The 17,260-nt window shown below is 29.4% G+C and overlaps 1 protein-coding gene across 1 annotated transcript; it reads left to right on the forward strand.

The window, feature by feature from the left end:
* The first annotated feature begins 1,052 nt into the window (after positions 1-1,052).
* LOC132922613 (uncharacterized) lies at positions 1,053-15,502 on the forward strand. The gene is made up of 3 exons (XM_060986209.1): positions 1,053-1,175; positions 8,564-9,374; positions 14,438-15,502. The coding sequence occupies exons 2-3, from the start codon at positions 8,869-8,871 to the stop codon at positions 14,466-14,468; spliced, it is 537 nt and encodes a 178-aa protein (XP_060842192.1). The 5' UTR covers positions 1,053-1,175; positions 8,564-8,868; the 3' UTR covers positions 14,469-15,502.
* Positions 15,503-17,260: the final 1,758 nt, after the last annotated feature.

The raw sequence follows: 17,260 nt of genomic DNA on the forward strand, positions 1-17,260 counted from the left end.
TTCAATTTTATTATATTTCTGACTACCAGCTTTCTTTTTCGTGTTAAACAACCACAACACTATTTAGGGTAAAAGGTTTAATTCAAAAATATTATATTTATTCAAATTTATTGTACCGAATCTCGTTTTGAAAGTAGAGTGCTTAGGCGAATATAATATGAACCATTTCTAGAAGTGTGTACTTAATGATAATAAATAGAGAAATATAGTAAGTCTAATAAAAATCCAGTATAAGCACATACCTCCAATGACACATTGGAATTTGGAATTAGTATAATATTATAATTTATATTAATATATTATGGAATTATTCAAGGGGTGGTGGTACTGTCATAATATTCTTCGATTGGTGCATTATTTATTAGTAATACCTACTAGAGATTCTACTATCTTCCAAAAGTTGTTGATAAAAATATTTTTACATTGTACATTTATTTTTTTATTTTGTTGACATAAATAATAATTTATTATTTTACTGACGGTAACATTAGTTAGTAATACTTAGTGTGACGTAACGTATGAGTATAGATATACCTACATATAATAATAAATTGAAAAATGTTAAACTATCTATTTAAAAATACCTAATACAATTTCGTTGGTTCTTATTTAGTTTTTTTTTATAAATTGATTCGTTGCCTACTCCTCCACTCCTATAATTTGGCAGATTGACGCCAAAAACTGGAATTGGCAGTCGACAGACATCACACATACTGCGTACGCCATGTATGAGCTCGTGCTTTGAAAATTGAATTTGGAGGTAGGTTTACATTATTCGAAGGGACGGATTTGAATGTGTACTTAATGTGACACTTGCAGTACTTTATTTGTGGAAAATAATTTTTATAAAAGTGGAATTTTTGAAGTTTTAACTCGCACGTATTTGGCTGGACTTATGACGTGCATTGTCTGCCTCTGCCAGTGACCGATGGTACCTTTATTATAGAGTGGCTCTGTAGTTTCCCCGCTATTTACACTACTGATAATAGCAGGTCACGATTTCGTCGTGTGTACGAACGTTTTAATTTTAATTTTAATACGTTTATTTCGGTTTTACGTGTTCGAATAAATAATAAAATGTTGTGCAAACATTGGTAATAATCTCATGTTAATAAGTGGAATCAAAAACCTTAACAAAGTTCTGTGAGTGCTGGATTTTTAAGGATTTACTTACGGTAAGCGGTAACCTTAATTACTTGATATAAGTCATTAAAATTACAAATTTTAATACGTAAAATGAATTTCTCTAAACAAAGAAAATAATATCAATATTTTATATTAATATAAAATGTCGAGTGATTTATAATAACTTAATGCCATAAGCTATTTAAATTTTAGTAATTTGATGCTAGATAATTTTAATAAGCACGCATAGTTTTTGTGTGTTATATAATAATATGTACAATATAGTAGGTACATGAATATTTATGATTTTCAAATTAACTGAAGAGCACTTAAATTTGGAAATATGTGTAGTGTGTACTAAATAATCTTTATTAGATTACTGGTACCTAGGTATTTAATATAATTAATACGATTTAGTAGCCGTGGAATTCGTCAATTTCTAGGAATTCATTTTTATCATCGTTTATCATTATAATAAAATAATATAAATACTTCGGTCTTCGGGTTTATTTAGCTTTACTTTTAAGACTATATACACATTATTTATTTATACTTAAGTGTACACCACATACTACTTTTATTTATCTGCATGATACAATGCACAGTATGCACGTAGTAAAAACAAATAATTTCGCAATAAGCAATAAGCCAATAACTGTATTTACGATTTATATTTAATGGTACCTAGCTGTTGAAAGTTCAATTTTGAATGGGTACTTCCTACAGTCTACACTATTAAATATAATTTTATCATTTTGAAGTATCCTTCATAGTGTGAGCACTATGTTTACATTCGATGTCTTTGTCTATCACTTATACATCATATCAATATCACGCATTGTATTGAGAACAATATTATTGAAAATTATATTTTTGAAGATTATTGGGTTCATCAATCTTGTGAATCTAACGTCAAACCAATAGAATCACTTAATATACTTTATAAATATTGCTTTTTAAAATTTTGTTGCCAAATATTAATTATTTTATTGAAGTTGTTTCGTCTAGCCTTCGCTAAGTTATTTAAAATGTGTTACAAAAATATTCGATGACTAATAAGGTTAGCACACCAATTATTCGAGTACTCTTTAATTAGTTATTAAAACGTCATTTACTACGTCATATTGTACTTATACCACGTACGACGTACCTATATAGATAGTATCGTACTTTAAATAGTATTTATTGATATAGTAAGATTAACTACATATAGCATTATAGTAATAAATAAGTAGTGTCGAAAGTATTTACGTATTTGTAGAAATATTATTTTTAGAACTAATTTATTACTTAATATTATAGTTATTGCAATATAGATATAGATTATAGATATATTTATTATAAATAGATTTTTAAAATACTGATATGATTGACACATATATTTTATATTCATTTAAAACATAACATGCTTAAGTCAAAATAGTGAATACATATTTAGTATTTACATCTTAAGTATTGAGTTTTTATGATTATTTTTGTTGTTACTTAGGTACATTTTTCATTGTTAAAATTATTTAGGTACATCTTGTATTTTTCCAAAGGTTGATCTCTTGTATCCTCTGAAAGTGAAATAATTTACTATAGTCAACAATAAATTGTATTAATTTGTAAACATTTGATTGTAAGTCTAAACTAGTAGCTATAAAAACGCATGTACTACATAATTGTTAAATGTAATATTTTTGAGTATACATTTTCAAAAATTACAAACACCACTATACGTCTATATGTATGGATTACACGTTTATACATATATGGAAAATTTAAGTGTCTAAACATTCTGAGATCATTATGAGATGGCTTAGTTTAATGTTCATTAGTCTAAAGTCAAAATAAAATATGCTCTTGTACAATATAACAACTTTAATAATTAGACGTTTTTATTTTTTTGAACGGTTTAAATATACCTAGAATATTATAATTTACAATATTAATCAATTTCAAGTTCCAGTTCACCAAGTATTTACTAATTTTTTTCTTATCACTTATTAATTTATTACTTGTCGATTCAATCCTTAATGCAAAATTTGGTGTCTTTATTTTATTTAAAATTTAACAGCGTTAAATTTTTTAACTAACTTAAATTCAAATTAATAATGCGTGAATATTATTGGCCACTCTGTATTTTGATAAGTACGACTTGAAAATCGAAATCGAAAGTGCTCTTATATTCCAATTGACTGAAACTGTTATAAGTGTTGAGAGTACCTACTTATATAATATAGTCTATATAGATACCAATTACATATTATGCTGATTCCATTCTGGCTAGTATAGGTATTTGACAAATATTTGCCACTTGTAGCGATATTATAGCAATATGTAATAGTATTATTAAAGGCCTTATTTATCAAACAATATATTCTTTTCTTGAAGACTTTTAGTAGAGCTGACAAGGGTAAAAGTGAAAATGATTATAAAGCAATAAAGGTACGTGTGAAAGCGGTGTATATTATTTCATAATATTATATTTAAATAAAAATATATATAGTTCAATAATTTCGCTTATTGTTGAAACAAACTTCGAGAAAGGCCTTTTGGCTTTTGTGGTGTTTTTTACTTCATTACCTACTAAAAAGGCTTAAGGATTACTTGTCGAGTAGAGTTGTCTCTACAAAATTTGTTTGCTTATAGTGTTTATATTTACCGTACTTTATATAGGTTATTACAATATTGTTCTCGTATTTATCAAAATATGATTCGTACGTATTGTTGCATACTTGCATATTATATTTATTTTCCGTTGTTCTAATTCGTTGATTTGAAATGATCGTTTAAGTCAATTGTAAATCGTAATTTAAAATAGTTTGATTTTTTAATTAACGCGAGTTAGTTTTATGAAGTGTACAAAAGTGTGAAGCGTAAATGTGCCGAGGACTCAACTACGGCTCTGCTACATATAAATTTGTTGTGTTGGGGATTGTCTTATATATGTATTGTGTGACATGCCCGGGCCTCTTCTCCTAGACCCGAGGTCCATAAATTTGGTCACGTTCTCACTTTTACATCCTTCGGAAGTTGTTGTTGTCAACTAGTGCGAATAGTCATAGCCCGTGAATGGGCTACTTTAGTTGGGGCTTATACTATTATAAAATATATTTTATGAGTTCAGAAAATCGTGGGCTCGTTACACCAACCTACAAAAAAAAAAGTTTATGCCTGTAAAACAGACATTTTTACAAATTTTAAAATGTGTTGTACACTTAATCCAAACATAATTTTTTTAACATATTATTATGACCCAGTTAATTTACAATTACTATTATTATTTTTTGAAAACATTATTATTTCTTAGATAATAATACAATATTATTGTATAATATAAAACTGTTACTTGTTAGTATTACGACCATTATGATATAAATGAGTATGCTATATATTTTAATCTTTGTATCTCTCAATTTAAAATATTTAATTAAAGATTGTGTTTGTATTTATTTATAATATAAATCAATAAAATTAAGTTCCATCATCATATAATAAAAATTATTATGAGTACTTCGTAAACAATATATCAACTCTTATAGTATCTATATGTGTTACACATTATATAATATACATATAAATATATTTCCAATTTGGGTAATTGTCAACTGAGTATATTTGCATTTTTCAAAATGTAACATAAAATTATTAATATTATTATATATAACTTCCGCCATATGTGTTATTTGTTATGTATATTGGATACTGTTTTTTCTCTATTTCTCTTACAACGTTACACAGCGTATACAGTTTAGTTGGTCTGATGACCGAAAAAATATAATTAAAACGTATTTTGTTAAAATAATATGGACTGTGACAATGAGTGATGTGGTGATTTTTATCACTGATCAACCCATGTGTTTCCAGTAAGTTCAACGTTCAGCCATTATTATTTACTGTTCTGACATACCCTGAATATAATAGTTTCTTTCTCTTTAAGTCTACCAGTTTTATGTTATAATTATTGTTGATCTCTTTGCTATAAGAGATTATGTTTAAAAATCTTAATATTTCCTTTTATCATAGTTTTTTTTATGTGCTTATATATGTTGTTCCATTCCAAAAAAAATAATTAAAAGTTACCTATCACTTATGTGCAAATATACTGTTGAAGATAAATACTATAGGTAGATTTGTTGTCTTGTTGACCCTCGTAGATTCATATAGGTAACAAGGTGTTGTGCATATTTTTAGTAAAACAAAGTAAACAAACGAAATAATATGTACCTACATAATATGCTACATAAAGTAGTGTAACGTGGTCGTGGGTGACCCGTTAAATATAACAGATTCAGTGAAGAAGTTAGTTTCTTTTGAATCTATATTAACCGGAGCTCGGGAGCAGAAGGTATTTAGGATCTTTAATAATACAAATAAATGAAGATCGGTCCAATAATAGTTAATACATAAAAGTTTATTCATGCTTACAAAACAGCTTACTAAAAGGTAGGGCTGTCTTGGAGTCCTGGTGAGCGTGATGGTCATCGCGGAGAACTAACGTTCTCGTACATATTGGGTTTTTGCTATAGCCTTACAATATACTGAATATGGCATAAAGCCGGGGGGGGGGGAGGTAACATCTAGATCAGCATGTATATAAAGTGTATAATATATATGTTACTATAATATTTACCTATATTTACATATTATGTTTAATGTTTATTAACTATAAATAATGATGTAACGATTGTTACAGTAGTATCATGATAAAATCGTATAATGCTTTCAATTAAATTAAACCTTGACCGCGATATTACGACGTCTTGTCCGTGACAGTGAATTTATTTTTTATTTCTAAAAGATTTATATAATTTTAAATTTATGCATTTTGCACTACAAGCATAATATCGCGTGGATATGGTGCAGTTGCAGGTTTATACACATAGGTGCAGTAGAATATATAAAATATCATCTCCCTTTCTCAATTGAGATGACACTTTTGGTAAAGAAATGGATTTAAAAACTGATTTATCGCCGTTGATATACCTATATATATATTATGCTGAATCGCCTATATTATACATATATCATAACGTTGATTCATAATTCATAATATTTTTATGTATTTCATCGTCAATTTTATTAAAACTGTTTACGTAAACGCGTGATGTGCTGCAGTAAGTAGTGTGTATAATATTGTCAACCGCACGAGTAGGCGCGTAGACCGCAACAGGTTTTCGTAACCCTGGATCGTTGACGTTGCTGCAGTGACCATCATTGTTGCAATGATCGCGTTTGTTTCTCTCCCAAGTGTATAACATGTATAATATTATTATAAGAACGACGATCGGCAAATGCGCTGCAAACGGGTTGAATAACTGGCGTGTTTTATAATAATAATAATAATAATAATAAAAGTAAAAAAACCGAGACGGAATGCGGCGTTGGCGGCGGCGAATACTCATCTGCAGTGCACTCTGTTGCACGTCGACGATGACGTCACGACGCGTTCAAAATAATGTAGTCAAACGAATCAAACCAACGTCGTCCGGTCGAGTGCTACAGCATTGTCAGCATTAATCGGCCGAGACGATTTTGTGCGTACTGCACGTGTATTATATTAATATATTATAATTATAATAATAGTGATGTACAATTGTTACTACGCGGTGATAATATTTATGGATAATATTCTCAAAAACGGAGACTATTCGGTAGTTTGGTAATTTTCTCTTTTATATCCACGTTTTGACGACTCCATATAAGTTTTCATAACATTTTTATCGTATACATTTCTTCAAAAGACATGTATTTTAGTATTGTTGTGTGGGTAAAAGTAAAATGCGTTTATATAAAATAAGCAAACGACTTTTTAGGGACTATAATATTATATTGAAGTAATGATAATTACCTATCCTATATGATATGTATAAAGAACAAAATAATTCTTACATTATCGTTAAACTTTATAGAATATAGGACAGGTGTACTTATATAATATAACAAAAACGTGAATGTTGAACTTGAAGGTAAGTATTGATATACTTATTAATATACACACGTCCAAAAATCAGTTACAATAAAAAAATACGTTTATTATTTTAATTTTCAATCAAATGTATTTAATGATTGTATAATGTATAACATATATATTATTTTTAGAAAATCAGAGTACATAATATTTTGGTGTCGAATACTCGAATGGTTTCAGAAATCAAATTATTATTTCACCAGTCCTAGTGGCATAACCAGAATTTACAAATTGTGGATTATGATGGGGAGGGTGGAGAAGATTCTCAAGTTAGTCGTCCTGCCTAGGTGGCGGGTAGCAAATATGTCATAACTCGTAATGATTATTATTATTACACAATTATTATATCACAAAACAGTGGTTCCCAAAGTATGTGCTAGTATCGTGGTATATTATTTGGTCTAAAAATAATTTGAAATGATAAATCATCATACTTTGACTTAAGAAAAGACGTCGTGGGAAAACTTACTCTCAAAAAGAGCGCAGTGAGTCGATAAACTTTGGGAACAGCTGCCATAAAACACAAAAAAAAAACAATGAGGAGGAGAGGGATACTATACTGTAAAGATTTCCCTGACCGGGGGGTCCACCCTTGTACATTTCTTTATTACAAATTGGATGTATAAAAAATATATTAACGAAAAAAAAAATTGTTAAAATCGGTTTTGAGAATATTCTCTACGGTATGTTGTACGGCGTGAACATAAACTCTCAGTGAGAATGCTCTCTGCTCATTTATACACGAATCCCCTTTTTCGTATGATTTCTTAACTAGGACGGGAACCACAATAGAATAACTTCCAGCATGGATTCCTAGGTGTAAGGTGGTTACTTGTAGCTCCACGTAGTAATTTTGAAATTTTTTAAATAAATTCAATAACATCTTTTTAAAAAAAACAATTTATTTTAAATCTATTCGATGAATCACTATTAATTGTATTTCAAATTTAACTTTTTAATTATTTATTATTTTTTTTTTTAACTTCCTTATAAGTAATACACATTTTTGTTTTAGATTTTGCCTATTCAAGCAGAAATATGGATAGATATGCTTGTTATAATTTTTTGGCGAACTTAAACACTATTGATGATATTATTATAATTGATTTAAGGTCAAAAAAAAAAAAAAAAAAATAGTTCACCAAGATTATTAATCCAATTTGGCGTTTATTGACATCCGCCACCTGTAAACACGGTAATTAAATTCTCGATTCCAATCGCCACTATACATAATATCCCTGCGCGGGAGATTGGAATTTTTTAGTTTTTATATTATTTGTATTTATTATTCTTTTTTGGAGGGGCGGGGGGGGTCCATGGCTAAAACTATTGGTATCAAAAGGATCCGCGTACCAGAAAAGGTTAAAAACTCTTGCCCTATATATTATACCGTATATCTTCGCGTGATTATCGAAAATCGACCTAACACCATTTATACCTACGATAATTTTTTTCATGACTATAATAATATTATGTACGCAGGTCGCGTCCGACCGTGACCGAGACTTAAACGTCCGCCGCCTCGCGCTCGTCTCACTGCAGTGCGGCGATAAACACAACAATAACAATAACAGCGACTACTACAAACACAACAACAACAATAACAACAACACAGTAACTCGTTTGGCGGCGACGGTATCGGCAACGGCAGGAACAGGAGCAGGAGCAGTGTCACCGCCGCCGCGGTCCATTGTCAGCGCACGTTCATTGTGTCGTCGACCGTCACCGCAGCGACACGCACATCATCGCCACCGCAGCCGCCGCCGCCGCCGTCATTTGGCTCGACTATGGACCCAGCGACGGTCGCGCTGATATTGTCGTTCTCGGCGCTCGCCGTTGCTGCCACTGGCAAACCGCCGAACGGCCGCGGCGCATTCGGTTATCCGGACGACGAGCACGTGATCATCACTCAGTACGGGCCGATGCGGTACGAACCGATCACCGCCGACCAGATGAACAGACCGTACGACGGCGACGGGAAATCCGCTCCGTCCGGCCGCGGCTATTACAAGGCCGAGGTGATACCGTTGGACATGAACACCTGGAAGCCCGCGGCCGGCGCCGACGGCCGTTGGGTCGGCAGATCGGCCGCCGATGGCCGGGTCGATTCGTTCGACGTGCCGCTCCGGGTCGGATATTCGGTGCGGCCCCCGGCACGACGACGCCGACACGATTACCTGCAGTTGGTGGGTTATCGGACGCGACCGCAGCAACCGCACTGGAACCATCATCAGCCGGCCGTCCTACGCCGACGCATCGACACCGATCCTCTGGAGGTACCGGTCCGACCGCGGTGAGTATAATAATAATGTTATATTTTGTGTAATGTTTTACTTATATACTTATGTCTTGATACATAAAAGCGAAATAATTATAAAAAATCGACGGGGCGCGCAAAAGATAAGAACTCGAGTTTAGTCCGGTTAGAACCTTTGGTCGAACGGAAAAATATTAAATCATCTATATATTATAAATTTTTTTTGTTGATGATTGTTATAAGTTCTATAATGTGACAAATATGGCTCATAAAAATTGTGATAATATGCCGAAAAATAGGGTAAAGCAAAGTCGATTAATAAAATGTATTTAATTACTTGTCAATGTTCGATTGACATTGCAAATAAAACGCGAAATCGTAAAGAAAACAATCTATGTATATCGATATAGGTACAAATGGTACAATCGAATAACGATTGATAAATATAATTTAATGACGACGATAAAATTACTCGGAAAAAGCTAAGTTATTATAACTGTTACTTAATCAAGTTTAGTTAGTATAGTAAAATTAATTAGAAAGTAGACTAACAAAATAACTGGGAAAGTTAAAAAAAAAAGGTTTTCAGGACCGTCGACGGTGTTTTTACTCGATCATATCAAAAGAGTTTTAATATCGATAAAAAAATTGACTAAACGCATTAATTCATATATAAAAAGCATTGCCTTGACACATAACAATATCACGTTAAGTATTGACAGAACGCGATGCGTTTTTTACGAACTCGACCAAACTCGAACCACATATAGGAGGTCAGCACCGTTTTTTTGGATTTATCATTATTGCTTTCAAATTTACGTATGAAAAAAAAGGTATAAACGTATAACGTTCGTAAAACTAGCACCTGTATTTAGCTTTATTTTATACCTGAGGCACGTACATACTTAACCTAAGTACGCTATCACGATTTTCACTTCAGGGAGCCCTTCTGATTTTCTATATAATATGTATATAACAATAGATACAATATATTATATTTTGAGGTTCAAATCGCGTTTTGGTCGTTCTCGTAAGACTCGGCGTATATAAAATACATAAACGTGCAGCGAACGCGATCAATGGGACATCATCGTATTGTTATATGTACTGCCGTTTGGTTAATCGATAAAAAAAAAAAAAATAAATAGATAAGAAGACAAAAAAAAGTAAATATCAAGATACCCTGCAGACTTGGTCGGCCGATCTGGTTCGACCCTCTTGCGTTTAATGTATTATATGTGCACATAAAAGTTCCAATAACCTTTAATGCTATTGCGAGTCGGCCTATATATACAGGCGCGGCGCGGTGTAGTGCACGAGAGAAAACTGGGTTTGTATTATTCAACTTTATGGATATTTTAAACGACTTTGTGCTACCCTCGACTTGCTCCTCCCGCGTTACCGGACCTACCGCGGCGGTGTGCGTTTGCTAATAGTTTTCCCCGGAAACGGACGAAATATTATGACGATGGCGATGGCATGGTGAAACGATAGGAATAATTATTTCTAATGGAATAATATTATAATAATAATAATATAAACTCGTGCATACCAATAATAAGCTTCTGAAAATATTCTTATTTTAAATTGGCACACATATATACGGTTAATGGAATCTACAGCGTTGTTTAGATTAAAAACCTCTACGAGTAAGGTATTTATTACATTAAAATTTTTTTTTGCATCCAATAAAGATATAATATTTACAAGTTTCTATGCAGATGGAATATATCCATCCACCATTGATATTCGTTTGTAATAGTATAATGATGTTATCTATCATTTATATCTCATGTAATTAATAATCGTATGTCCACCTGCAATTATTGGAAATAAAATTACGTCGAACTGTTTTTTGTATTTGCAATAAATCGTTTTATTTACTTAAATAGTTTGATTTTGTTCATATTATAATATTATAATTAATAAACAATGGTGTTTCAATAAGAAAAATTAAAATCGTCAAAACGTATTAACGACCGTTTACGCGAAAATGATTACAAATCACAGGGTTCATTGTGTACTGAAATTAATTAATCCGCTTTTGAACGAACAATTTTGAGGAAAAAAACCTTACAAAACGATTACCTATTGTCTTGTTTTTCGTTGTATCAAAGTATGGTGTCGAGGGGCGGGAATCTCAAAATTCCATTAATAATACATTTCACGACCGAAAGCTTTGTTCTGTAATACCGCACCAACCTGCGGGAATTCGCAAAAATGGGTAAAATGATTCATCTATTTAGTCAAGTTTGGGCTTTAAATGTGTTGGTAAATGTTGGTATAATGGTGCAGTACTTAAATTAAGACACAAATTATAGTGAGCGAGATAAAGGTATATAAACTACGGTTGTTGAATCAGTGATTTCCCATCAATTTAAAATAAAACGACACGAAATACAATGGTCAAAGTATTTAAATGTGTACATAAATTTAATGTAATATTATAATATGGTATCATTTATAATTTTATTAGTTAATAATTAATCTATTTAGGTGGCAATAATTGTTTTTAACGAGTGATTTTTAGACATAATTTTACATTTTATCGAGAGTTAATACAACTGCAGAACTCGTAAATGCTACAATTGTGGTTGCGTATGTTTAAAATTAAGGTTAGAATTTATATATCATCTAAAAACTACGAAATGTGCTCAAAAATATACACTAAAAAAACAAGAAAATTAAATTATGGACCTGTGAAAAAAATGCAGGCTATAGGCATATAATTATATAAAATACGATCGTAATAGTTGATAAACGATGAAGGAAAAATAAAAAAAATATTACACTTTTGTTTACAAAAAATAAAACTTAGAACAAATAATAGTAATAATAATACTAATAAAAAAAAAACATAAAAAAATTGATACATTATGAGATTTTAGAAAGAAACTGTATATAATATGACCTAAACATTTTAAAAATAATAAAATATTATGTAGTAACCTATAAAATCTTCAAAATATTCAAAAATAGTTTATATTTAATCTCCAGTAAGTGAAACGGATTTTTACTGACTTAGTCATATTTTGAACTAACAAAAAAAAATATGTGTAATGCTACAACATCTTACCCTGTTAATTATATTTATTCACCCAGGAAACGAGGATGTCAAATGAATCAGAATCTAAATTACAATTTCCCCGATTTTCTCTTTTTTTTTCATAATATTTTCAAACGAATCACATTAAGTGCTGTGCTTTTTTTTTTTATTCAAATTAAAATTAAATTTATATTTTATGCTATACCTAGACACTTTGTGCTCTATTTGTCATTGTAAGGCTTACGCCTCGTACGTTATTGAAAATTTAACTAATATTTAAACGTTAGTAATTAATTTAGTTCCTGAAATAGATAAATATGAATAAGCACTCACCGTTTAATTGTTTTTAAAACACATTTGACTAAAATAATAATTAGAGTATACAAACATAATGTCGATTAACATACAATAAGTTTTTTTTATATGTCATAATAAGACCTGCAGTATTATACTATTATAATAGTATTATAAGCAAAAATGTTTAGGCACTGTTACATATTAATTTACATTCGCAATCGCTTACATACACTTTTTACTAGCGATTTGAGCACTTAAAGCGGTAATAAAACATTTTAACAATATTTTGAGATTGAGTCATAGATTTTCACTATTATTGTGTTGTCAATTGTCAATAGATATTGTTACATCGATGACAATCGTTGATGTTACGCTATATTTTTAGTTACGTGTACGGTGCACTACTTTTACATTGCAGTCGTAATATATAATATTTTATCCGTATAATAATAGCTTTATAAGCGTAACGATTTACATCTAAACTGACCAAACTTAATTATTTTTATTGCAAAACGTTCATTTACCAACTATACATTTGATTTAAAATCTCTATAAAAATGTTGTTCAAAACTTTTGTAGCACTTTTTTTTGGTCGGAAAACTGTTGGCATAAAAAGATAAAAATTGAAGTAAACGATTTCATAGGGTTAATCTAATTATTGTGTATAGGCGATGGGTACCTATGTATATTATTATCTACACTTATAAAATATATACTGAGAATGTTTCAGGACCGATTTTACCTACTACCTCAGTAATATATTATGATCATGTTTATTAATTATTAATCAGACTTATTTTAATCTAATTCGAAACCCATCACTTTGCCGGAGGACACCAGATGTTCTAGAATGTCTGCACACATTAATAATATAATGTCGATTGGTTTTATTCCGTCGCATTGCGTTTGCCTACGGTATTTGAGCGTGTGCATACATGATTATACATACGCGGTTTACCAAAATGAATATAATTTTTAAAATTATTATAATTTTATTGTTTACTCGAAATTAATATTATGTTAAATATTCAAAGTAAATCCATGTAAACATTATAAACTATGTTTTCTATGCGTATATTATGCGCATGACTAGTATAGTTAGATATTATATTATACACGAACTCGATGAGTATTGCTGCATGTCGTGTTTTAGATTAAATTCACTAAAAAATAAGGCACTAAATTATACATTATTCTATGAGCAGCGAGCTGTTTTGATTTACCGCGAAGTTCAATTTAGTATGAATTCTAATAACATGCAATAATATGACAAAAATAATATAAAGTACCTATACAGCTATATGGAGTGTATAGACTGTTTTTACGAACTATTAAATGCCGTTAGATGAACTTTACTTTATTCCGACTATAACAAAATGGCACCTAATCCATATTTTAACTCAGTAAATAAAATCTTTGCCATAATCGTATTATATCATAATATTATTGTTATTATTTATGTTAATGTGTGTTTATATGTAATTTTAAAGCATTTTGCTTAATATAGGTACTTATACAATAGTACCGTAATAGAATTTTTTTTTTTTACGTTTACTTGATATTTTAAATAATGTTATTAACAATTACCATGTATATTATATAATTTCTATTTACATATACGGTACAATAGTTATGCATATAGATAGAATGTATTCATGATATTTTTCCATGTCTTCTATAAGAATATGGCATTATTTATCATATAACTAATAATCATTAATTTATTTTTTACTAATTTGAATATTTTCATGTTTAGGTTTTTTGAAGGCAGGACACAGTTTGCCTGAAGTCCAACATAATGAACCAAATGAACTATGAGCACCATTTGTGGACATAAGATATAGCGTCATGTATGTGTTAATTCTATGGAGATAAAACTCTTTACTTATTTTACTCGTTATGCAGTAAATATTATATGATACTTTATTATAATATTGCGATTTTATGTTGATGTTCCGATTTTAATATTAAAAGTGTTATTTTGTAATAAATCGTAATACTAATGGAATACCTACGCTAAACAATGCAAATAAAATAAACAATTCCGTTAAGAACATAATATGTTATAGTAATAATAATTATTCTAATTATTCTTAAAAAATAAATCTGTTCTACATTTAAGTATACATTTTATTGTTGAAATAGTAAAAATAATAATTATGATAAGTTGATGTCACTATGTCAGCAGGATTGCAGGAATGATCTATAAGCTATGTCGTTGTTGTTATCAGATTACCTACTTATAGGCTGTAGAACTATGTCATAAACATCAATGTTCTCAACGACTTTAATGGATAATACACAACTAATAACTTTTCTTGATCTAGATAATTAAATTAAATAATAAATGATTTCTTTTATTTATAGTAAAAACTAGTTATGAATGTTTTGATAATTAATTTATTACGTATTTATGTCCGTGTGCGAATATTTTTGTACGTAATATACTTTGTACTTATAATATAATATCGTGATTATTTATTTATTATTATTATTGTTTTAATAATATAATTTATACGTGAAGTTAAAAGTAGTTGTAGTTATATTTTGGTATCTATATTGCGCTTATTCGATTGTTGATATTATATGCATGCACTTGTTATATTCGAAATATAATAATTTAAATGGTAATTCAATTACCTATATAATAATTATAGGTATTGTATTGTATATTATGTTGTTTATCTTTAGTGCACCAGTAGGATTACATTCTTATTTAAATAAATGCATTGTTCATTAAACTATTTTATTTCATAGAACTAGATGTTAAAAATAGAATTATAGTACTAGAGTACATAAATAAACCTATTAAGTTGTTCTAGTTTTATCTTGTATGATACTGATGAAAAATGAAAATAATAAAATATTTCATTTAGAACGAGACATTGTTATAGCTATAATAATAGCGACCGATCAGAAAACTGCTTTAGCTTTTTAACGTAATTCTAATGGTTTGTACATAAACAAGAACGATTTATCGATAAATCGATTTAATAGCGACGATATATGAAAAGATACAATACGACGTAGTCTAAAAACTTAGATTCGGATGTTATTGTCCAGTCGTTTGCGTTTTCACAATAGTCGCGGAAACACAAAAGTTTTCTAGTGCCGTACTGCCGTATATGACGGAACTCTACATAAACATATCAACCGTAGTAACCGTACAGCCCTAGTTTTTCGACGGGATAAAGGTAAGTGTTTATATTAATATAATATTATTATTGTTGTTATAAAATATGGATGAGCAATTGGCGGCCCACACACCTTTTTTATTCGGCCCGTCCTAAATTTTCAAATTACTTTACCTATACAATTTTAGCCTTTATCTGTATTTTATTTTATTATGTGTTTTTGACTTTCAAACAAACTTTATCGAATTAAATTTTTTTTTGTATTTTATATTCTCTGACCCGCTAGATTTTAGTTTTAAGAATTTTCAATCCCTGCTATGTAATACAGGTGAATTGAACGTTTTCTTATTATATTATTAATACGAAAATTATCAAAGAAACTATCCCTTTGAGCTGTAATAAAACTGTAGTTATGTAGGTATTATCTAGTATATATATATATATAAATAATAGTAATATAATTGTATTCGTGTAAAAATATATTATATTTATTTACATAACATTTTATGTCAAGTTTATTTTTGCTTAAAAAATATAACACACTGTAGGAAAAATGTTTTTTTTTTATATATATACCTACCTATATAAAAAAAAGAAAAGTTTATTCAGCTACAATTTTGATCTAAAATGGCAATGAACTATTGGCTTCATTTTGTGTTTGTTCATTTGTTGTTTTTGTTGTTGCCGTTGTCAGTTGCTGCCAAAATTCAAATCAATATAATTTATACTATTTTTGATACACGAATAAAAACGACCAAAAAACTTCCTTCACATAATAATCACAGAGTTTGCTCCTAAAGTGTATAGTAAATAAATTATTTATACCTACTCAATATGTATTTTATGTTATTCATTTTATTTGTTTTAGATTATTAGAACTATGTAAAATAAATAAATACGAGCTAGTATATTAAATCTTATTAGTTATTAATTTTCTATACATTATAATAATAAATTATTTCGTTCAGATCCAACGTACTTATATTAAACCATAACATTATTTTCAGCACATTCATTTTAAAAAAATTTGGGAAAATATATATCCAACGGTTAGGTTAGGTAAGGTTTTAATTTTTTTTCTGTGAATATAGTTTGATTATTGATTGTATATAGGTACTCTATTCTGTATTTATTAATCAATTTTAATAATGTGTTTGTATAATCCACGAAGTTAGAGTGTTAATAGTTATTGTATGCACTTTGATTAATACAGATTAATACATTATTATAATATTTGTTTACAAAAATTAGAATATCTTACTGTAGGTATAACTTAGCCAAAATTAAAGTTTATAATTTCGTATGAATTATTTTAATATGACCATCATATAATTTTTGTTGTTATAAAAAATGTGAACAAAAAATAATTAAATGGTTAAAAAATTGTTATTGTTGTTTTTATATTCTAAAAATCCAATAATACTGTATATAATTGTTCATTATAA

Source organism: Rhopalosiphum padi, chromosome 2 (assembly GCF_020882245.1).
Source record: "Rhopalosiphum padi isolate XX-2018 chromosome 2, ASM2088224v1, whole genome shotgun sequence".
NCBI classification, from domain to species: Eukaryota; Metazoa; Arthropoda; class Insecta; order Hemiptera; family Aphididae; genus Rhopalosiphum; species Rhopalosiphum padi.

What these genes read in the sequence shown, in the direction of transcription:
- LOC132922613 (XM_060986209.1), top strand. Translation starts at nt 8,869, where the DNA reads ATGGACCCAGCGACGGTCGCGCTGATATTGTCGTTCTCGGCGCTCGCC. An exon ending in GAGGTACCGGTCCGACCGCG is followed by an intron (nt 9,375 to 14,437) that starts GTGAGTATAATA and finishes TTTCATGTTTAG; the next exon opens with GTTTTTTGAAGGCAGGACAC.